At 40.8% G+C, this 24,111-nt stretch overlaps 1 protein-coding gene across 1 annotated transcript in view; it reads right to left on the bottom strand.

The window, feature by feature from the left end:
- The window catches only part of NYAP2 (neuronal tyrosine-phosphorylated phosphoinositide-3-kinase adaptor 2), a 178,419-nt gene that overhangs the window by 83,259 nt on the left and 71,049 nt on the right, over positions 1-24,111 (bottom strand). The window contains exon 2 of the mRNA XM_026649859.1: positions 20,694-20,992. Coding sequence (XP_026505644.1) covers positions 20,694-20,992 — 299 coding nt within the window. The remainder of the gene's footprint in view (positions 1-20,693; positions 20,993-24,111) is intronic.

Raw genomic sequence — 24,111 nt, 5'->3', positions numbered from 1 at the left:
ACTCTGGGTGATCTTTGGGTTGCTGGATTCAAGAACCAAAGGGAAAGGACACGGCCCAATTTGCTGGGGTGGGTCTTTTGCTCATGGTTTGTGTTAGGAATCCTGTTTGTGGTGTTTTTCCAATTTAATGCTGATGTCGTTTACCTCATGTTATTAAACATTTTCTGCTACACTCAGACTTCGTGCTTGCGAGAGGGGAAGTATTGCCTCTTGGAGGCGCCCAGGGGGTGGTATGTAATTGTCCCAGGTCACTGGGTGGGGGCTCGAGCCGGTTTTGCATCGCGTTATTGAAACGGAACCCCTAGATACAGAACCCGGCCCTTGTTGCTGCCAACTTAGATGGGCAGAAGGGTTACATATACACTAATTATTTATTTATACACTTATTTTTGATAAGCTAAACAGATTGCAATCTTTATGTTTTGCCCTCTCCAGCCCTTGAATTATTTTTGTGGCTCTTTTCTGCACCCACTCCAATTTTTCCATCATCATTTTTTAAAATGTGGACACCAGAAATAGATGCAGTATTCTAGTACTGGTTTCACCACTGCCATATAGTAAAAATCACTTCCCTACTCCCACTCACTACTTCCCTGTTTAAACTTGCAAGGATTTCATGAGTCCTTTTTACCATAGCACCACACTGGGAGCTCATGTTGAGTTGCTTGTCTACTATGACCCCTAGATCTTTTTCAGAGTCCCTGCTTTCCAGGATACTGTCACACCAACTTGTAAGCATGGCCTGCACGCCTTGTTCTTGTATGGATGATTTGTATTGGATGTACTAAAATGCAATTTTGATATATTAAGGTTTAGAAAAAAATATTTACTAGGACTTTGTGGAGAACAGAAATTCTGTGTCATGAAGGATTCTGAGATTTCAAAATTTGTTTTCATTCCAATTAGAAACAAACCACCAAGCTTTGGAAATTCTCTGTGAAAGAACATTCAGGGGAAAAATTCTTTCAGGTCAATAAAAATATTTTGTTTTGACAAAAATCAAAACATTTCATTTTGATTTTGACTTTTTTATATTATGACAAAATTTAAAAAATCAAGATGAAGTCATCTTGAAAGGAAAAAAACAAAGTTTTTAACTTCTGAAAAATGTTAAAATGGAGCATTTCAACATGGTTGGAACTTTTCCCCCTTTTGTTCTCTGAAATAAAATTTTGGCAACATTGACATGATTTTATGAAGCATTTTGATTTTGATGTAATTGCATTTTCCATCAGAAAATGATTCTAAGATTTTTTTCTGACCGACTGTATTGCTTACAGTTAAAAATACTTGAGAAACTCTGCAAAAATAGAACAATTTTAGACTATTTGAAGCTACTGTTCCTGGTTATAACAGGATTACGAGAAACAATTTTCAGATGGAAGATTGAGTATTAAGTGTCTGGACTGTGTACTGTGACTGGTTTGTAATACTCTTTCACAAGCATCACACTAGCATTTGCATGGCTAGTTGAAAAGAAAATACAACTTTGGTACATTGCTACCAAATCCTCCCCCGATCCCAGCATCAGAAAGCCTCAAATGCAGCAGAATCAGCATGATCCAACTGTCTTTGATATCAGCCATGGGGATTTTTTTGCAGTCTTCTGCCTGCCATGGGTCCAATCTCCACAGGGGCTTGCATGACAGAAGGCAGAGGGCATGGTCAGTGAGAGTGTGAATTGCATAGATCCATTGGCAGGGCCGGTGCTACCATTAAGGCAAACTAGGCGGTTTCCTAAGTTGCCAAGATTTGGGGCACCAAAAAGCGGTGCCCCCAATTTTTTTTTACAGCGTTCCTGGGCTGGTCTGCTGGCGGCGCACTGACACGTGCAACTCAGACTCCCTCTCCCAGCGCAGCAGTCGCTCCACTTCTCCCGCCTCCCAGGCTTGCGGCACCAATCAGCTGTTTGGCGCTGCAAGCCTGGGAGTGGAGGAGAATTAGAGCGGGGGCAGCGTGCTCGGGGAGGAGGCGGAGCAGAGGTGAGCTGGGGTGGGGAGCTGCCGCACGGCTCCCAGGAGGGGGGAGCTGCCGCGCGGGGGGGCGCCTCAGGGCGGATGGGGGGGCGGGGAGCTGCCGCAGGGCTGGAGGGGGGGCGCAAGGTGAAAGTTTCGCCTAGGGCGCAAAACTTCCTTGCACCGGCCCTGTTCATTGGCCCACAAAGTCACATGAGGGGATTTGTACCGCACAACTGGTTTTCCTGCTCAGACCCTGTGGTCTGACATGGAGCAGTTCCAACCCCAGCAAGAGCAGGCTGGGACTAAGGATTCCATCCCTCTGTGCAAGGCACACATTACCTTAGCGAGCAATGTAAAATTGTGCCTCATTTCACCATAATGATTAATTTGTCCGTGTTATCTTTAGAGGGAGAGATGAATATATATGGTTACCATGCTCACGCCTAGGTTTTGCCTGTAAGAATTAGCTGTGTATTGGGTTAGTGCAGAGCTGCACTGCCATCCCAGGGGAAGCTCGGGAAGGAATTGTACCTTAGGTGGTCCTTATAGATAAAATGGATACAGTGCTGGTAGGCAGCCTTTGAAAGCCTAGCAGGAACTCTGAACTTGGCTGGGTGAGGGATGGTTTAGGAGTTGCTATGGTGGTTCTACTACATCATCTGTGGAGTTCCAATTGCTCAGAGGATCCTACAAGATCTGGATCTCCTAGCTTTAGTGCTGCTTTGTACTGTTGAATCAGCCCAAACCAGCCACAGCTGAGGATAGGAGCCACTGTGATCAGCTGCTAAACTTTAGAAATAAGCTAGAACTTTAGTGAATCTAAAACTACATTGATATCAAATCTCCATATTGAATAGAATTCTACCACCATTATTAATACCTCTAATGATTGAATGAAGAAATATGGCTAATAAACCAAGATATAGAGGCAGTTGTGCTTCAGAAACAAGGAGCTTAAAATAGCCTACTGGCAGCCCTCCTGAATAAGCAGAGTCTGACATTTTTGAAATGAGATATTTGTAGCACAAAGGTTATGCATAGCTTTCAGACATGCCTAAATGATCTGCCTTTCTCAGTTAATTTTGGAAATTCAGCCTGCTTCTTGTCATCCTATCCTTTGGAAGTCTTTTTCCTCTTTAAGCAGAGACTGAACTATGAAATCATGTTGTGGCATTTCTTTTCATTATTTGCTCAGTGTATGGAAAAAAGGACAATTTTTTAAATAAAATGAGTTTGTCATTTTCTATTGTGCCTTCGCTGTTTACCAGATTTTGAGACCCACACATAGTCAATGTACTGTGCAGTTCAGCCCACTGCAAGAAGAAAATTGAGTACATGAAACAATTAAACTCCTACCTTTCAATGTTTAAAAGGTGCCACATCAAATGTAATTTTAAAGCTGAATTTCTTTCTAAACAAAAGATTTCCAGCTGCTTAAACTACAAATTTAAAAATTTTCTTCTTAAAAGATTATATTTTCTTAGCAATAGGAACTGCTCAGGCTATATTTATATTATATCTAAGGTCCCTTAGAAAGGGCCCACAGAACAAAAGGCTATAGTATTCCTTTCATTAAAACCCTGAAATTACTGGATATCAAAAGGTAGATCACAGAGTACTTTCTTCTGCTATATACACCATTTAATCAAAGGAAATATGGCCCCAAAGCAGCAAATCAATTATACACATATGTAAGTTTAAGCATTTGAGTAGCCCTATTGACTTCAATGGCATGACTCCTGGTTAAAGTTACATGTGACGTTAAGTGCATTGCTGGATCAGGATCTATGTGTCTCTAATTCCATTTGTACTGTAGATGAATTTGGCAAGTAGAATTGAGAACGCAGCATGCTCCAATGGATAGTGCACTGGACCGGTGCTCAGGAGACCTGGTTTAAATTTCCAGTTCTGTCACTGATCTGCTGTATGACGTTGGACAAGTCATTTCATTTCTCCATGCCTCTGTTTCCCTTACCACTCTTTGTCTATTTATACTGCAAGCTCTTTGGAGCAGGGACTGTTCCTTATTTTGTGTTTATACCATGCCTAGCACAATGGGCCCAAAATTTATTACTGTAATACAAATAGTAAAACATAAAGAGGCTCGGACAACATGTATTGAACTCTCGTTATGTTGAACATCTGTCTTTTTCTCTCTGAGGAACTTGCTATAGCAAATGTTCTTGATCTGTTAACATCAATAAAACATATAAAGCTGTCTCTCAGCAGATGACCTGACCATTTAAACATCGTCTCTGGTTTGGCTTTAACACTAGGGAGCATATTTTTGTCACCAACCAAAGCTGGCTCTCAGAGTATTATTGTCCATGAGGTTTTTTTTACACAGACCAGCTTTCAGTTTTCTAAAAACAAGCTAATAAGAAAAAGTACAGAGAGGAAGGGACAACAGATTAAAGAGCACTCAGTGTAAAGGTCCTTCTAGCAGTAGTTAGCTTTGACAGAAAATTAATGTTGCTACATATATATTCCCCCCACCCCACCACCAAATAATCTATGTCCCTCCCTTACTAGACCGTGTGTGAGTGGTTAAAGAATGATTCAAATAGTCAAGTCAGGGGACTGAAAGACCGCTTCATGAAATACCACTCTGATGTCAATTAAGGTACGTTTACACAGCTTGTGGCAGCAAGCTCCCAAGCCTGGGTCAACAGATTCAGGTTCGTGCTGTAGCACTTAAAATAGCTGTGTAGATGTTGTGGCTCGGGTAGGAGCTAGACCTCTGAAGCATGGTGATGGGTTTCAGAGCCCAAGCCCCGACCTGAGCTGAAACTTCAAAGCATGTCCACAGCTATTCTTAGCATGGTAATGTGAGCCCCATAAGCCCAAGTCTGTTGATCTTGGCTCGGAGGCTTACTGTCAGGCTGCCCCACTGGAGAGACACCCTCAGTGGCCTCAGGTGCTTTCAGGCTACATTTAAGGAAGCTTCAAGAATATTTACATCCCAGATTTTGGTCATAATTCCTTTCACCTCTTTAAAGCCAAATACACTCATTTACACTAGTGTAAACCAATTGACTCAAAAGGAAATGATAATCCAGAATTAACAGCAGTATAAAAGAGAGCAGAATTTGACCCTTGATAGTAAATTTGAGTCTGCATTTAATCCAACAATTCCTTCAATGTTGCATCAACATATCAAAGAATAGATAAACACCATGGCCTGAAGATATGCTACTGCCAGGTTGGGGCTTAGAGCTTTCTGTGCTGGAAGGGACACTCCTCCTATACTCAAGGCCTAGGAGTATCAGACTTTCAGGCTGTCTTCTCCTTTCAACCATACTAGACCTCTGCTTCTCTGTGCATTTCTCTGGCATACTGAGCTGCATTAATTAACCTTTCTCACAATGAAGAATGTACAAAAGGCTCCCAGAATATTATAAAATAACTGATTCCCCTCTCAACTACAGACCTTGTTTCTCTGAATTTGAATTGCATATCCTAGATCCCTTCAAGACTGAGTAATTGATCAACTTTAATTGTCCAGAAAACTGAGATGACATAGAGCAAGCAAATGACAAATAAAAAGTCAATATTTGGTGAACAAATGGAACATTTCTGCCATCAAGCCTTTCTGTACTATTTCATGGTGTGGGGAGCTCTTATTTTCAGGCAACGTAATGCCATCAAAAGTGGGAAAAAAACTCCTTTTGGTTAAAAACAATTGTCAGTTTGAAGTGGCCTCCTTTTCCAGAAAGGAAATGATGGACCAGGCTCAACTGCTGGCAAATAAAGAAGTGGATGTTTAAGAGTCCCTCTATGGGCAGACATTGCTGGGTAATGATTTAGGGAAAAAACCTCTTTGAATATTGCTTGAACAATTCCAGTGTAATAAGTGGAATTATTCCTGATTTATGCCAGTGTAATCAAGAGCAGAGTCCACTCCAGTGACTTCAGAAGATGGTACATCCATAAACTACATCATTCTACAGAATATGCATTAACCTGACTAGGACTAAAGTGATCGGGTATAAAAATACTGCAACTGTACTATAATCTGGAGGACCTCTAGCTATAGCTTATATAACCTGTATATGAAATGATCAATAACAAGTATTACTAGATGAATTACATGAAGCATGTACAAATGAAACTACTGAACCATGCTCAGAAAGAAATGATTTACAAAACATATGTGCTTGTTTGTTGTTGGTTTTACTAACTAGTCTGCTATTGTATTTTAGCAGTGTCTGCCTAAGGCTCATGTACAGTAGCTTAACTGGTTGGAGTGCTGAATGAAAAAATGCCCTCTCATCACATCCACTATGAGAGTATGGAAAAGCATCTACAGAGTAACAAAAGAGTAAAGCAGTTAAATTTGAAATCAGCATGTATTTTCACTGTCGCCAGGGAGATGAAACTAAGGGCATTTGCTATTCTACTATAAATTAACTGATATCACTATATTCTCATAGTTACCAGCAAACTGACTGCAATTCATATTGAGAATTAAGAATTTGCAAGAGGCTAACTAAAAACAGCCCTTTTCTCCCACAGCAACTGAGCTGTGCTATTGTCATGATAGCCCAGCTGTAGGACAAATATCCTCTCTATGCTATCTATCTATCTATCTATCTCAAGTTCATCATATTTGCTGAATGCCTTACAAAAATGTGTATTCTGTGCCGTAGTACTTCCATTTACCATATTGTCTGCAGCTTTCTATAGGCTTTGCAGTTTGCTAAGGCAAGCTTGGCAAGCTTAGCAGAACGTCTACTGGCTCAACAAGAGAAAGGATCCCTTTTCACTTGGCTGAGCATTTTCAAAAGCATCTAAATGACTTAGGCACCTTGATCCCATTGAAAGTCACACTGAGACTGAGTGAACTAGGTCACTTAGACACTTTTGAAAATGGCAGACTGTTTTTGAACCTTGGTCTCGGACACAGTAATGCACACAATGTACACATGCAACTCTTCTGACTGCCCATTTACACAAAGACTCAACTTGGCCCACTAAGTCTAGCCATTGCAAAGAGGATTTTGCAATGTAGAGAAACTGCAACACTGGGTCTTACTGTACTCTCATATAGAACAACCAGTGGACAGCCTCAGCAGTGGGCAAAGATGACAGGCCACTCTTGCGTGCAGCTACTGGAGTGAGAGAAAAATACAGGATATACAAAGAGTAAATTCCATCTGAAGGACAGTAAATTTAATTCAATTATTTGACTTGGCCAGGAAAATGCTCCCTTTCAGCTCACCCGGTAGTTGGCCAAGGACTCAATGGTGATCATATGCAAGGGGACACAGGCGTGGAGAATTCATCCACCAGATGGGGACTCTACCAGTTGTTTATATCCACTCGTCTTCCATCTGCTGATGCCATGGCTGATGTCAAATCTACCATTCGTTTATACTGTTCATGATGTGCTTGCCAAGCTTCCAAAATAATTTCAGCCCATCAAAGGAGGATACCAGATTGGCAGATTATGGATTGTAAATTGCAATAAATCACTTCTGGCTATTGCATGGGTATGGCAGTCCTTAGAAATGTTTCTGCACTTCCTAAATGCTTTCAACTGGTGTCAAAGAACAAGCAGCTTCCAGTAACCCCCAGACAGAAGTTCTGTGCCCTTTGTACAATCCTTTCTCTTGAGGCCTTTGTTAAAAAAAACCACATTGCTGAGGATGAATGACACCTCTGGCAGGCTTCTGTGTTGACACTTAGACTTCAGAAAGGCAGGATCACAATGAGAGGAGCACAATGCCAATCAAAAGGGCCAGCTGAGTTGCAACAGCAGAAGCATCAGGAAGGAGAATTATACCTACTGACCAAGAGTCCATTTAAAGGAGCTCTCCCGTCTCCATCAAAAGGACACAGGATAACCCCACAGCAACAGATTCTGCAGGTTGTCATTGAGCATTTTCTGGGGTGATTATAATGGTAGTTGAAGTGAACAAAGCATTGTTAGAACAGTTCAGCTGCACTTCACAGGGATATGCAGCCTGCAGATATAACATCTCTGCGGTCAGAGGCTGAGCAGTTCTCAAATGCTCAGTGTAATCAGTTTTAAGAAAAGAGCCTCAAAGCAATTTCACATTTCAGTTCCATCTCCATAGTGGTGGCTCCACCTTCCTCCTCCTTCCCATGACAGAATAAATCATCGCCATGAATTAAGAGTGGCCAAGTGTGCGTTTTTCTCAGATAAACTTAATTATCTCTGATGCTGGCACTCACCATTCTGTAAGTAATTGCTTTCCTTCACTTTAAGGTTCAACTACTACTAAGGTTCAACCCAACTACTATAGATAGCAATGGCCTGATTTGGACCTCACTGATGATACATTAGTGTAAATCGGGGTTCTTTAGCTGGTGGTACACCAGTGGGTCTCAAACTTTTGTACTGGTGACCCCTTTCACATAGCAAGCCTCTGAGTGTGACCCCCTCTTATAAATTAAAAACACATTTTTATATATTTAACATCATATAAATGCTGGAGGCAAAGCAGGGTTTGGGGTAGAGGCTGACAGCTCACAACCCCTCATGTAATATCCTTGGGGCCCCCTGAAGGGTCCCGACCCCCAGTTTGAAAACCCTTCTGGTACACTTTTAGACAGTGCTCAACTGGAAGAGGGACAGAGCCCCAGTGAGGGAAAGTTCCCTATCTTTATCTCCACAACAGGTGGAGGAAGGGAGAAGAAAGTAGCCTGCAACTGAAAAGAATATGTTGAAAGTGACTTTCATTTGGGTACAAGGTTCCTCCTCCTTTCCCCTCCCTGTGGCTGCTCCACAGTGGTTACTGCATCCCCAACCTTACAGTCAAATGCAGCCCCCAGATAAAGGAAACAGAGGCTCAGGACGTAGAAGTGAAAGGTCTCCCTCTGTTCCCCCTTACAGGAATGCATAACTGCATATCATGTAGTTTTTTCCTGTCAGTTTGAATTCATAACAAGACAAAATGCCTGGTTTAAAAGCATGCTGGGGAGAGGTTCCACAAAAAAAATTTGAGCCTTCATAAGTTTTTGTCCTGAACTGTGTCTAAAAGCCAAAAACTCAAATGTTGCCACAGAACTGAAATTCTTCAATATTTCATTTCAGAAACACCAAAACTTTCCAACGGCAAGAATGTTTTGGTGTTTCTGAAGTGAAATATATTCCCCAATCTCTGCTCTGGCACTGTAGTGATACCATAGAGGGGGCATAAATTACATTCACACTCATTCTAAGGCCCCTGTGTATTGCCGAATGGTATACAGGCGCTCTAATGTACATGAGATTCAGGACTAGGGTGATCAGATGTCCCGTTTTTAAAGGGACAGTCCCATTTTTGGGGACTTTTTCTTATATAGGCGCCTATTACTCCCCACCCCCTGTCCTGTTTTTTCACAGTTGCTATCTGGTAACCCTACTCAGGACCATAGTATTGTCATTTAAAGCTGTTCTTTGCACCAAAATGGTGAGAGCAGGGCTTTTTATTAAAGTCTGAGCCTCTTTCATATGAACTGCTCAGAATCTGAGATGATCACAGTCAAAGGAGAAAGCAAAACACTGTAAACTGACTTCTCTGAATTACTGCCAGGCAACCCCACTGATTTCAGTTTATTTGATTGAAGTCAGTGGGGTAGCCTGGATATAAGTGAAAGCAGAATTTGACCCCAAGTGCTTATTACAGAAACAAAGTTCTTTGTTATTTTCCCCCTTATCCTTCAACTATCATTGCTGTTGGCACATTCTTCTTGATATTGGTTGCACGGCACAAATTCATTTAGAAAGGAACTAGATGTTTTTTCTCCGTACCTACGTAAAGCCCATTAAAAATTCAAACCTCAGATGCGAACATTATTCACTTAGAACAGACATGAAGGAAACAATGTGGAGAAAAAGTGGAAAATAGATAGAGTTGTTGTGTTTCACATAACTGCTCACACTGAAGCCATTGGCATGGCCTTGAATAGGAACAACCCTGCATATGACATCTGGGACAGATCTACCGAAGACAATGGAGCTATGACAATTTACATTATCTGAAGATGTGTCTCCTGGTGCTTCAGGTCATAATAATGCCTTGCCCCCACTTCAAGGATCCCACATATGGTGCATTAGCAGATACCAAATATGAAGGCTTTGCAATGACAGCTACAGCTATGATCCAGCTTCTCTTCTGACAAGCAAGATTCCACAGATTAAGAAGCTTTGCCCTATAAGGTGCTGAGCACTGCCTGCGAAGCACCAAGTGCCCTCAGCTCCCACTGAATTCAATCAGCCCAATTCAGGAACTGCTTCACGCATTTGGGTCCTAAGGCTGTGAGAGGAAAGAGGAAACTAGCTATTGCACAGTATTTATAACCTGGCTCGTTCTGCTGCTGCTGAAAAATGAAGCTCTTATTTAATAAGAACTCCACTATGCCATTTAGGCATAGCCCATAGTGAAGGGTGGTACAGAGCAGCCCCATCGCTGAGGGAAACTCAGGTCTCCTAGCACCTCCTATGATTGATTTCACTGTGAGTTAATGGTGCTCAACACCTTGCTTGAGATGCAAAGTATCTTGCAGGATCAGGCTGATTGCAGGCCAGACTTTGCCACCTTCCTTGCATTGGGTAGCATCACTGACATCAACAGGAATATTGGTAAGGAGATCTTGAGCAATTTTTGAAACAATCTCCCTCTTTTGTTATGTTACTATAGCCTTCTGTTTCCATAGTAATTGAGAGAGTTTTTAAAAACAAATCAAAACCAAAAAAACCCCAAAGCCTTCCTTATAGTACATTATTGCCAGCAGTGAGAGACTCCAAATATTGGGGAAATCCAGTAGGTTTTCTGTGCCCTTCTTTTTCTTTTCAGAATGTCTTTCTTCATCTATTTATCGCTGCAGTTCCAGAGGTCATTATACTGCCTGTCACCAGTGCGTTAGCTAGCACCTGATCCTGCACAGCTTTGATCTGGTGATTACTCCTAATTTACATGAGTAATATATAACAATAACACTTATCTCCTTATGTAGCACTTTTCATTAGTAGATGTTAAACTGCTTTACAAAGGAGGGCGGTATCGTTATCCCCATTTTACAGATAGGGAAAATGGGGCATAGAAAGGGGACATTATTTGACCAAGATCAACCAGTGGCGGAGCCAGAAATAGAACCCGGGTCTCCTAAGTCCTATTCTAGTGCTCTAACCACTAGGCCATTAATTACAATGGGACTAATTACTTGCATGGAGTACGGGTTTGAATGTAAATAGCATCCTATAATTGCTGTCAAGATCACTCATCTCAGCTTTGAAGACAAACTAATAAATAATTCAGAGCAATGGATCAATATTTGGGGCTTCTGTGTTTTTGTTTTTAAAAGCCCACATGTAAGAACATAAACTAGTTCCATAGGGGTACTCAGGCTTGGGGTATTGTCATTACTGGCAGCTTTAGAGTAAACTTCATTGTTGTTTCAGTGTTTTCTTAGGGCCTGTGATTACCTGACTGAGGGGTGTTTTCTTGCTGCTGTTGTAGTGTTTATTCACCCTAAGTAATAAAACCCAAACATTTAAAAATATCCATTGTTATAAACACAAATCTAATTCAGTCAAAACTGTCCCTATGGAGGAGACAGTTAATCAGATGTGGGCTTTCTGCACGTGGGGCAGAATTAAATTCAGCAAAAGGCAGGACTGATATACAGGACCAGCTACTGTATTCTCAGGGAAGTGACAGTGGGCCAAGTCCTTCCATGGGTGTGGCAGGAAAGAGGATGCTAGGAGCCTTCTTCTTCTTGCAAGGCCCACCTTAGGACAGGAGAGAAAGGACTATCTTGCAGTTAAGGCACTCGACTGAGTCATTTAAGCCCAGATCCACAAAGGTTCCTAACTTCCGTGGAAGTTAGAACCTAAATACCTTTGTGGCTCTGGGCCTTAGTCTCTCTGTAAGCTGCCGCTTAACCTGTAAAGCAGTGATGGCTATTTCCTTTTTCTTCTGCTTTGTCTGCCCTGTCTATTTAGATGATAATCTCTCCAAGGCAGGGACTGTGTCTTTTGCTATACAGTGCTTAATATAATGGAGCCCTGGTCTCAGCTCGGGCCTCTAGATGCTATTGGAAAACAAATAATAATATATAAATAAATAATGATAAAGGGCCAGGTTCATCTGCATTCAAAGGCTGCATCTACACTGTGAGCTGGGATGGGATTCCCCGGCTCGTGTACACATACTCACACTGGCACAAGTATAGATAGCACTGTAGTTGGAGTAGCACAGGTAGTAGAAGCAGAGGCATTGCTGAGCCAAGCAGAGTACAGACCGAGACGTTTCAGGCGGGTTTGTACTCAGCATGGCTCAGCCATGCTTATGCTCCTGCTACCTGTGCTACTGTGGCTAAATGGCTATTTATACTCATGCTGGCTCAATGAGTATGCAAGTGCAAGTATGTGCACATGAGCAGGGATATCATGCCTAGTATAGCCATAGCCAAAGAAGCACAGGGACTGTTCCCTCCCTACTCCCTTGGTGTGTGTGTGGGTGTGTGTTGGGGGGGGGGTGAGTAAGTCTGGGGAGTGGTCTTGCTCCCCACTCTGCACTAGCACACAAAGTGGAACTGGCTTGGTACTGGTGTGGGGTGCTAGCTGCACCTGGTGTTCCACCTGTACCCTTTGGAGAGCTGGAGGGATTCTACATAGCAGAATTCCTCTCTGAGCTCCACCAAGTCTCCCTCTCCTCCCTCCCACACACACCCTGAACATAGAGCCATACATTAGTGGCACACTTAAGCCTAGTGTTAGCTGCATGCAGTTTTGTTTTTATTTTTCTATTAATCATCTGAAAAGCTGGAATTACTCAAGTGTAATTTACATGCTAACCAGGTCAGTAATATTTACTGAAAAAATATTATTCTTGATCATCTCTGAAAGGTGTTAAAAATAAAGCGGTGACAAGAATTATAACATTGCATCAAGGAGTGGACACAAAATTATGGTCTTTAGTTCTTTTGTTGACAACAAAGAGGTCAAATGTACTGTCAGCCACTCTTACAATCCTGTGCAAGCCCACTGAAACCAGTGTAACCCCACAGAATGTATACTGAGTTGGAATTTGAACTTGTGTATTCCAGCTGAGATGCCTGTAGTTCAAAGCAGTGACCATTACAATTGCCAAGGTACGAACAGTAACGAAGAACCACCACCGCATGAAGCTAATACAGACAATGATGGAGAACAGAAGATTCTTTGTGAACTTTTGTGGCAAATGGTGACAACAGAAGAATGGCCTCCCACAAAGTAGTGTCTCAACACCTGCATTATTCAACATCTACACAAATGACCAGCCAAGCTGCTCTGGCACAAAATGATTTATTTATCTACACAAGGAATGTGGCATAGTAGCGAGTAGGTGAATGTACTTAACGCCTTATATAAGTACCCTGCAGCAAACCATCAGTGCATTCCATCTCAAAAACCAAGAGGCCAAATGTTAACTCAACATCAGATGGCTTGGAACGAAACTTACTCATTCCATAAATTCTATATACCTTGGTGTTACTCTTGAACACACACTGTCCTTTATAACCCACATCGAGAAAACGAAAGTCAAAGTTAGCATACAAAACAATATTCTCAGCAAGAGCAGCAAAGTGGGGTGCAGACCTGTCCACTGTGCGATCAACTGGCACATTGCTACTCCTTTGGTGAACACACCCACGCAGCATGGGCACAATCCCCTTACGCAAAGAAGCTAGACCCTGCACATAATACTGCCTGCTGCTATGTTACAGGATGCCGTAAGCCTACCCATATCAACAGCCTCTACATTCTCACAAGTATTGCTCCTCCAGATGTACTCCAGGAAGTTACAGTAGAGTTGAGCACACAAAGCTGTCAAGGCTGTATCCCCACTTTGAACTTTAGGGTACAAGTGTGGGAGCCTGCATGAGGACTTCTAAGCTTAACTACCAGCTTAGTTCTGGTCCGCTGCCACCATTCCCTTCCCTGGGAAGCTTTGAGAAACCTTTCACCAATTCCCTGGTGAATACAGATCCAAACCCCTTGGATCTTAAAACAAGGAGAAATGGACCCTTCCCCACTCCTTCCTTTCACCAACTCCTGGTGAATACAGATCCAACTCCCTGGGATCTAAAAACAAGGAAAAATCAATCAGGTTCTTAAAAGAAGGCTTTTAATTAAAGAAAAAGGTAAAAATCATCTCTGTAAAATCAGTATGGAAAATAACTTTACAGGGTAATCAAACTTAAAGAGCTCAGAGGACCCCCCTCTAGCCTCAGGTTCAAAGTACAGCAAACAGAGATAAACACTCTAGTAAAAGGTACATTTACAAGTTGAGAAAACAAAGTAAAACTAAGACGCCTTGCCTGGCTTTTTACTTACAAGTCTGAAATATGAGAGACTTGTTTAGAAAGATGGGGAGAACCTGGATTGATGTCTGGTCCCTCTCAGTCCCAAGAGCGAACAACCCCTTAAACAAAGAGCACAAACAAAAGCCTTTCCCCCCGCAAGATTTGAAAGTATCTTGTCCCCTTATTGGTCCTTTGGCTCAGGTGTCAGCCAGGTTACCCGAGCTTCTTAACCCTTTACAGGTAAAAGGATTTTGGAGTCTCTGGCCAGGAGGGATTTTATAGTACTGTACACAGGAGAGCTGTTACCCTTCCCTTTGTAGTTATGACAAAAGCTAATATGCAGATCTAAGATATCCACTATATGACACTGGCTCCAAGTCAACTGAAGTCACAACAAAGTTGTCTTGCCATTGTTAAACCCCTAACATTGTCACCCAAACAGACAAGTGTTCAGTTATGGCAAACAAAAGTGGAGAACGACCTTGTAAGCCTCTTTGCTCCAGCTCCCAGCAGTCGAGCATCTACCTGGTGCAGATCAGCCCTGGATTACATGCCCCTAATCAATGCCATAGTGGAGTTGGCTGGTCTAGAGATGCACTAATCAAGTGTGGCTACATCACTTGTCCCCGGATCTGTGACTGCAGCAGAAACTTGAAGCATTTCCTGCAATAACAATTGCTTGAGCATGAATGCTCTTCCAGTGACCTGGCAGAGTGCAACGATCGGGCAATCACATGTGCACAGACATGGTCGGAAGCAGTTTGAGGACATAACAAGAAGAAGAATCAGTAAAACAAACACCAAATTATTTTTGGTTTTGCCTCTGCATTTTTTAAAGTCCCATTCTGGCCCACTGTGACCTCGTGAAGAGGAGGATGTGTTCTGTTTAGCTGTCCATAGTGTGCATGTTATCCTAACATAGCATTGTTTGCTGTATTTACAGCGCTTATAAACTGAAAAGCATGAAGTGCCAAACACAGTTGCAGCATGTCAGGCATATGTTGCTTGATGTCACCCAGCATTAATCTATGTGGATGATATGAAAGTGGCAACTTTGTGTACCGACCAAGAGGATTATATTCAAACAGTGATTGGATACAAATTAGTGACAAACTGGAGAATGGTCAATAGGTTTACTAGGAACCAGGCACAAAATCTCTTAGGGCTCATTTTGGCTGAGCTCCCTCAACTCCCACTGAAGTCAATGTGAGTTGAGGGTGCTCAGCACTTTGCCTGAATAAGTCCTTAGGAAGGAAATGCTTTTAAGTTCCTGCTCCATTCAACTCAATGAGAGTTTTGCCATTAGCTTTAATGGGAGTAGAATCAGAGCGTAATTGAACAAGAAAGTAAGGGAAAAGGTACAAGGATAGAAATCTAATTTATTTTCTATGGAATAATGAGTTCAGCTGTGTTCTGTTCTCTTTCCTGTAGCTCCACATGAGTTTTACAGGACATAGGTATTACAATGGATAAGCGCTAAGGATATGTGTGGGATTTAATATTCGGACCTGATCCTGCAAACCCTTACTCGAGTAGTGCCATTGCCTTCAACATTTTCAGGTCAGCTCTAGCAATGCGGCAATGGAAACCCAAGCTTTGTTTTTCCAGTGACTTCTAATGCTTTAGGGAGACATCCAGTAGACTAAAATAATCCAAGATCTGGTCTTCTCACAGAACTTCAGCTCATGGCTAGTAGAAATACCATGAGAAGGTCCATTATTATGTCTCCCTAAGGTGCAAACAACACAATGAAAAGGTATCAGCTGTGTGTACCTATACACTAGGTTTCAGAGTAGCAGCCGTGTTAGTCTGTATCCGCAAAAAGAACAGGAGTACTTGTGGCACCTTAGAGACTAACAAATTTATTAGAGCTTAAGCTTTCGTGGGCTACAACCCACTTCTTCGGATGCACTAGGTTAAACATAATGTAACTTAAGTGTAATAAATACATTTATAGATATTGCAGGCAGGCTGTATTTCTCATCTTGTGCTCTTTTTGCATGTGGAATGTCACCCCAAGTAAATGATCAATGTCCACACACAAAATAGAAATGTGAAATGTATAAAGTGACTTCATAAAATTAAAAAAAGCCATTAAGCACACAAATCCTAGTGCAGGCTCATATGTCATAGCTACAGTACTAACAATCAGTTCCGCAGCACAGAATAATTCCCAAGCTGGTAACTAGATTGTCCTGTCTTTTAATACTGCATGGTCTATTCTCCATTCAGTGCTTGTAACTTCCATTAACATCAATGGGTATGCATATGTGCCTCGAGTGGTAGAAGATACTTCTGTATGGATTCGAAACTTGTTTACAAATTCCTCAGAAAAATCACATTGTGCTCATTGTTCTTGGCAGAAAGCTATTACAGCTGCATTGGAACCTCTGCTTTTGTTCCACTTTTTTCTGATCGGAGGGACCAGAAAATACACCAGAGCAGATAGAAGGTGGCGTGGAACGCAGAGAAAAATAATTCAGCTGTGGGAGTCTGCCAGCGGAAAGGGGGGTTGCAGCAGAAAGGTGGTTATTGAAACTGCAGATCCAAACCTGCAATGGCAACCTCAGCTAAAAATAAGCAAAGGAGACAACCATCAGTGACTGCATATCTTAGCACTAACAGAGTGGCTAGACTGAGCTCTTTGCTGTTAGTTCCTGTTAGAATCCAGGCGACTGGGAACAAGCAACTGTTGCAGCTTAAGGGCCAAACTGTGACTGCCTTCTGCATGGGCAAGTACACTCATAGTTACAGGGAGATGTTCCTTGTCCCCACCAGCAAAATCAGGCAGGACCTGATCCTGCTGATTGCAATCCCTGAATGAAAGGGATTGCTTTCTAGCCTGAAGGCTGGAGCCAGGCGGAAATGCATGCTGCATTTTGTTTTTGTTTTTTAAAGCGATAACTGCATTTTTCTAGCACCACTGAAGGCGTTGTGTCTACCTCTGCCCTATTTAGGCATATTGGGGAAGATTTTCAATGGCACAGATGTTAGTTAGGGAATCAACTCCCATTAATTTTCAGCGGGAGTTGGGCACCTAACTGCCATCTGGAACATCTCCTCCTTTGTCTCCGGTCACTCCCACTTAGGTGCTACACCTTCACAACCCCACAGCACAGCTGTTGCTTGGGAAGAGCTGTAATTTAGCTATAAGTAGTTCAAGGGTAGTTCAGCTTAGTAGCAGGGTGAGGATCCTGGCAAAATAATATCAGAAAAAGCTACTTACGTATATGGATTGAATACTTATTGAAGGCCAAATGCTGTCCTGATTCATATCCATACAACAAGACTCTATAGGGTTACTCAAGGAGTAGTCAGGGAAGAACACTGCCCTTGGAATATGAAGCAATAGCCAGGGAATGGGAAAAAATGTATTGCATAATAAGGATCTTCTGACATATTTCTTCCATTAACAGGCACACAGCTAGGATGGAAAAAGCTGGTTATAAGCCAGGAAACATCATTCTTTAAATAAATTATTAGACAATGTAGGAAACAAAAGGAATTGAGAACTGCATAAAGCTACTGAAAGCTCTAAATCCATTTCAGTCCAACTCCTGTTTAGCTCATGTGGCAACAGTTCAAGCTCACAGCAGGTGGTTAACAGCTTGGGTGGGTAGGTAACTGGGAATTTATGAGAGGCACTGCCTTTTGAACAACTCCGATTATAGTATTGCCTTTCTCCAAAGCTAAATATCCTCCACAAGTTGACTACTTGTAGAGGTTACTGAGCAGAAGAAATGCTCAGACAGAATTACAGAGCAGCAGGGTAGATGCCTCACATTCAGGTAAAAAACACACACACACACTTAAATGGACACCATAAGTGAGGATTTTCAAGAGTGACCTGACTCTGCATCCATTAAAGTCAATGGTAAAACTCCCCTTGACTTCAGCAGGGACCGAGTTAGACCAAAGCTCAGCATTTCTGAAAAATCACATCTTCTGAGATGAAAAAAAAAATGTCTCTTGTGCATTCCTCACCCTTTTTACTAACAACACTTCAAAGGATTAAAACAAAATCAACTTTTAAAATCTAATTTGCTTTTTACTGGTTTTTATTATTTAATTATTTATATTGCAGCAGTGCCAAGGACCCCCAGCCATAGACAAACACAGAAAAAAGAGAGGGTTCCTGTCCCTAAGAGCTTACACAGTCACTCTTTATTCTGTTCTGTTCCCTTCCGTATTTCTTTAAGCCTGGACAGTGAAAATACATCAGTCAGTTCCGCTCCTCTTTATATTTGTTATGTGCCATACAAAACAAAGAGCAAGATAATGTCCCCACCCTGAAGGAGCTTACTTTCTAAAATATCTCTTTCAGGTTGCCAAGCACTAGGGCAATGATATGATATGGGTTGCAAAACAACTGTTTCTATTGGAAGTTTAAATCTCCATGGAAAGACAGCCTTAGATTCTGTAAAAACTCGGTTTTATAAATCCAAACGTGGAACAAATGTCAGCTGATGAAGGCCCTTTAATTAGTAAGGGGCAGGGGAGGGGCGGAGAGAAGAAAGAATAATATAGCCTGATAGTGTACACAGAGATATAGAAACATACCGATCAAATTAAAGAGAGGTCACAGGGCATTTCTCTGTCTTAGAAATTGCTCCTTAAATCACAGGCAACCTGAATATGCTGTGATAAAACACACACTGGAGCATTATCACATTGCTGTATAATGAAGTTGGGCTAATGTGTGTCAGCACAAGTTAAAAAGATTTTCACAGTATAGCAAATTTGGAAACAAGAACCCTTATACCAAAAGCAATTTAAGGATCCACTACCTTTCTGTTTCTTATGCTATTCTTATGTTTATTCTTATGCTTATTCTTATGTTTTAAACAAGGAAGGACTTGCTAACTCCCAGTCAAGTTTCTCCTATCTACTGTCAGAGTCATATTTAAAACATCTATTGCTATGGAATTATTGTGATGTGACAGATTCAATATTTTGACTTCACCAGCATCAGGAAGAGGAAGAGAAAGTGGGTCACAAGACAAAAGCCCTATCATTTTTTCCAAAATGGATCATTATAGAATAGAATAAAAAGAAAACACACATTATATTAAAGATTATGTTGACAAATCTCTCTTGCCTGGGAAGTTAAATTAATTTTCTTCCAAATTAGCCAGTGGACCAGATTATAGACACCAGAGTTGGAATCATCGTGAGTTGCCATTAAAGTATACCTGTAACATTTTTGTGCAAACATCTTTGCAAAAAACCCTATATTTGTTTATAGAGAACAACAGCTTTGTTTCATAATTTTCCATAGTTGAATCTCCCCAATCCAATAGCACAAAAAGCCGAAAGGTCACTTGATATCAGACCTGTCAGTGATACAAGGCTGACTATTGTCTCTTTTGGGCCTTGGGCCAGTGAAATATTGTGGGGATAAATTCTGGAGGAAATGAAGGAAAATTATGGCAAACAGCTTAGTTTTTTAAATGGCAGCAGTTTAAAGCTTGGGTTTGGAGTGTTAGAAGTTGGATCTGGATCTGTGGGCAGAGTGACACAATGAAATATGCATGATAAATTCCATTTCCAGATTGTTTTACCTACCAACATATGTGAGATATAAATCTATGATCTAATTCAATCTCTGTCTATAAATAGCCAGTTGAGGTAGGAGTTTTGAGATTTTTTTATTGCCTTTTAAAAATCTGATTGGTTAAAAAAGGGTTATAGCACGAACAAAGCCAACAAGTATTTCTGACCACAACCCAGCACCCATGGACACACACATGGAGAGCAGTACACCACATCAAGTGTCATAACTGATATGTAATGTGGGGAATGAGAGTAGACCAGCACTGACCAAAAATAATCGGAGTCATTCTGACCCTAAGGTCTCCCTTTTACATCTCACACTAGGAAGCAGAACTAGCTTGATGTCTCCCAGTAGGGAGCAAAGCTAGTCCTCCTGCTCCACTAAAGACAATTCTAGCATGGAGGGGAGGAAGGAAAGATCCTAATAAGTTGTCCCCTCCTAAACAGTTTGTGGTGGAGAAGGAAGGACTTCATACCCTGCCTCCTTTTCACTGTTTCTGCTGAGGGGTTGGGGTGGAAAGAGAGGGCACAAGTTTTGCCCTAAACTGGGAAGATCAGGAGAAAGGCAAGAATCCTTCTAGGTTGATTCATCTAATAATGGTTGTTTTAGCATTCCTTACAAAAGCCAATATTGCCTCTGGGCAATATACACCACCTCTGCAACTATTTTTACCTTTGGGCAATATTTTACTGCTATAGTTCTGAGAGAGAGACTTTACTTTTGTAAGTACTCTTGTAATGTATCTTTGTCTAGGAAAACAGTACTGGCATGGTTACATAAACTACAGGTAACATGTTTGCAGTGTTTCAGGAAAACATTATGAATAGGTTGACCTTAACATTGGGTCTCTCTAACACCATGTTTCAAATAATTGTATTGTTTACCTTCAGTCTTGTCCGGTAGTTTCCCACTCTTACTTGTTCCAGAGTTGACCGTTTCAGATGAGGTGCTCAGTTTGGTGTTCGGATCTCGTTTAGGTTTTGGTGGAGGTTGTTTACGAGAGCAGCTACTGCTTTCATCATCGGTACCCCCAACCGAATGAAGAGACTGGGATCTCACGGTAAAGCCACTAGAGCAAGGATGCGGCAGTCTGTCCTGAGGAGCAGGCATTGTCATAAATCCCATGCGGAAATGTTTGCCCACATAGCTTCCTTCATTTCCTCTCGCGACTTCTCCACCTATGCTGTTAGAGAAAAGACATACACATACAGGTAAGTGATCTACCTGCGTTTGAACAGCACCTAAAAATGGGGCCTCTGGACATTAATATTTAATAATCAACATCATCATAAAAGCTTTTATATAAAAAAGTTTCGGTGATATAAATTTCAATGGAATGGGAGTGTATGGATATTTTTTAGTTTTTTTTTTTTTTTAAATCTGTGCACTTAGCTAACTTAATCAGAGACAATGAAAATAAAAACAGATTGTGAGGTCAGTTACAATGGTGTAAATCCACAGTAAGTCCAAAGAGGTACCCTGATCTAAAATAATATAACTGAGATATGGATCTAGCCTTAGGAATTAAAGGGTAGAGATTTGAGATGGTCAACGAAAGGGGATAAAAATTAAGAATTTTAATTTTTTCCTTCTTTTTTAATTTGAAACATTTTAACCAGCTCTGTAAATAGTTCATTGTGTGCATGAGAAGGAAATTTTTGCCAAAAATGTCAATACTTTTTCTTATTTATTTTTCAAAATTTTGAAACATTATTTTTTTCTTACATTCCAAAAATACTGACCAGTTCTAAGAGAAATGGGCTTAAACTGTCAGTGACAAGATGGAGAAAGCCCATGTTCTTAACTTGCAAAACCTCTTTTAGATAGTATACAGGTCCTTCACTTTCACAATTCCTTCTTGTGTTCCAGACTTGTTGGTGTGTCATGGCTGATTTGGGCCAGATCTTCTTTTCCCCCAGGGTCCTACCTACCCACTGGCTTTATTTTATAGTCCTGCTTTAATGAGCCCATATAGCCTACATCAGTGTGGAGTATCTCAAGCTATTTAAAACTTTTTAATTTCCCTTCTAGCTCTTCAGCAATATATACATTTTTTCTCTTCAGCAAGGCTAAAAATCAAACCAGGCAAAACCATTCTGTAGCTATTATAAGCCAACACAGAAAAGACTTCAGAAGTGAATGTCGGGTAAAATTTTTCAACTCATCACAGCATAAAAACTTCTCTTCTGATTTTTACCAAACTTTTCAGGTAATAGCCACCTCTGGGATAAGATGCAGTAGGCAAATGTTCAGGAAGAATCTCTCTTTCTCTGAAGTAGTTAGAGGGTGAGGTTTAAAAATCAGTAATAATAGGAAATCAGTTTCAGTTTTAACTATGAAATAGCTACTGCAATTCTACAAATACTGCTTTTATATTGTTATCAAACAGTTGAAACCCCCTAAAATAACACTACTTTAAATAGTTAATTTGACTTTTTTATTTTAAATATATTTTTCTGTTTCCTACTCTGACTTTTCTTTTTAAATGGTTTCCTACATGGCTTTTTTCACTCTTATCTCTGGTTTATAAAATTTCATAGAGATGTTCACCGAAATCATTGTCAAGTCAAAAATCAAGTTACAATGTAAAATCTGTATTTACTGCCCTATCCGAAGCACTTTCTATTACTGACTCCACATGAAAATCTGAAGACTCTACACAATTGTAAGCTCTTTGAACCAGGGATCATCTTTTTGTTCTGGGTTTGTACACCTCCAAGCACGGTGGGGTCCTGGCCTGTGTCCAGGGCTCCCTAGGTGCTACCATAGTACAAATAATAAACAACAATAAAATAATAAAACATTAAAAAATGCTCATATCATGTTATTTTAGGATAGCAAACAGTTTACTTCTAAATTTTGTATGTAGTGAGAACAACATCTGGCAAGATATAATTAGTGCATTTTATCAGTCTGTGTCTATATCTAGTATTTGATATATTGTATGCTTGAAACTTTAAAAGTAGTACTTAGACTCAGCTCAGATTTTATAGCAGTGTGACAAGTACCTGCCCACAGGACAAATCCCAAACATCAAAAGTTAAAGCTGAATCTTTTGGAAGAAGAGAGAAAATTGGTCTTGCAAAAAAGAGTATTAGTTTAGAAATGTAGCTGTACTGTACTGTACTTCCAGGTACTCATCTATGACTGTAGACATACACGCATCTCAGGAAATAAAAATCATGGGGTCTAATCAATCCCTTTGGAATAAAAAGAATGCAAGGGAAAAATGCTCCAAAAATAACTCCCATACAGGGGAAATGTAAACTCCCCCTTAGTATCCCATCAAATCCACATGAATCTGCAATGTGAGCAGCAACAAGGTAGTGAGGTACAAGCGTGGAACATGAATGGATAATGGGAATGCAGTTCAGATTCTCAGGAGACAAAATAACCTGGAACAATTTAAGTAAATCATAGGTATATGAGAAGGGAAACTCAGCTGACTTGGATCTGAATGTCTAGAGACAGGTACCAAAATATACTGGGGATGACAGTTCTGCACACAGCATTGTTCCTGCGGTACTTATCAGTTCTGGAATGCTGTGCTTATTGATGCTTATATTTCTGGAATGCAAACACAAAGTGTGTTTCAGTTAAAAGCCTTCAGCAACACAGTAAAATGAATGGGGATTATATCTGTGACAGATATCCGAACCATTCAGACAGCTGGTTACATACATACTCAGTTACGTATACCTGAACCACATGGCTTTTGTCATAATACATACCACTTCCACTCAATACTTATTGTCAGTGGGTAAAATGTTTAACTTGCTCCCATTTTAATACCTTCATTGGGATAATACTGAGTAAGGGATCTGGCAATAAATATACCTCTGTTTCCAAAAGCTAAGGCCATTTTTCTACAGCTCACTTGAGCAAGAGCAAGCCCTGTGGATCACATTATGATGCCCGCCCTCCCTTTGATTTCTGGGGAATCATAAGAACCCATCTTTTTTGGTTTAATTACATACTTCTTGAGATGATAAGCTACAGCTTATATCAAATACACACTGTGTACCAGATGAGATAACAGCACATTCATGATTACACTGCTCTACAGCCAAAATGCTTCTGAAATAAATGTAGTCAAACTTTATTAATTCTGGGTCACTGAGAATGAAAATGATGCTTAAAATTGTTGATTGGTTCTAGTTTTCAGGATATGCTATTGGGTCAGTATATATGACCCTTGACTTGGAAATGGCGGAGGATAAGTGAGTTATAAAGGGAAGGGATCTCAATTTAAACCAGAAATGACTAAAATACATCTTTGACTGGATCTATGAATAAATCTAT

Source organism: Terrapene carolina, unplaced genomic scaffold, assembly GCF_002925995.2.
Source record: "Terrapene carolina triunguis isolate 2854851 unplaced genomic scaffold, T_m_triunguis-2.0 Scaffold88, whole genome shotgun sequence".
Lineage (NCBI taxonomy): Eukaryota > Metazoa > Chordata > Testudines > Emydidae > Terrapene > Terrapene triunguis.
The sequence above is the reverse complement of the archived record's forward strand: the minus strand, read 5'-3'. Positions and strand labels throughout refer to the sequence as shown.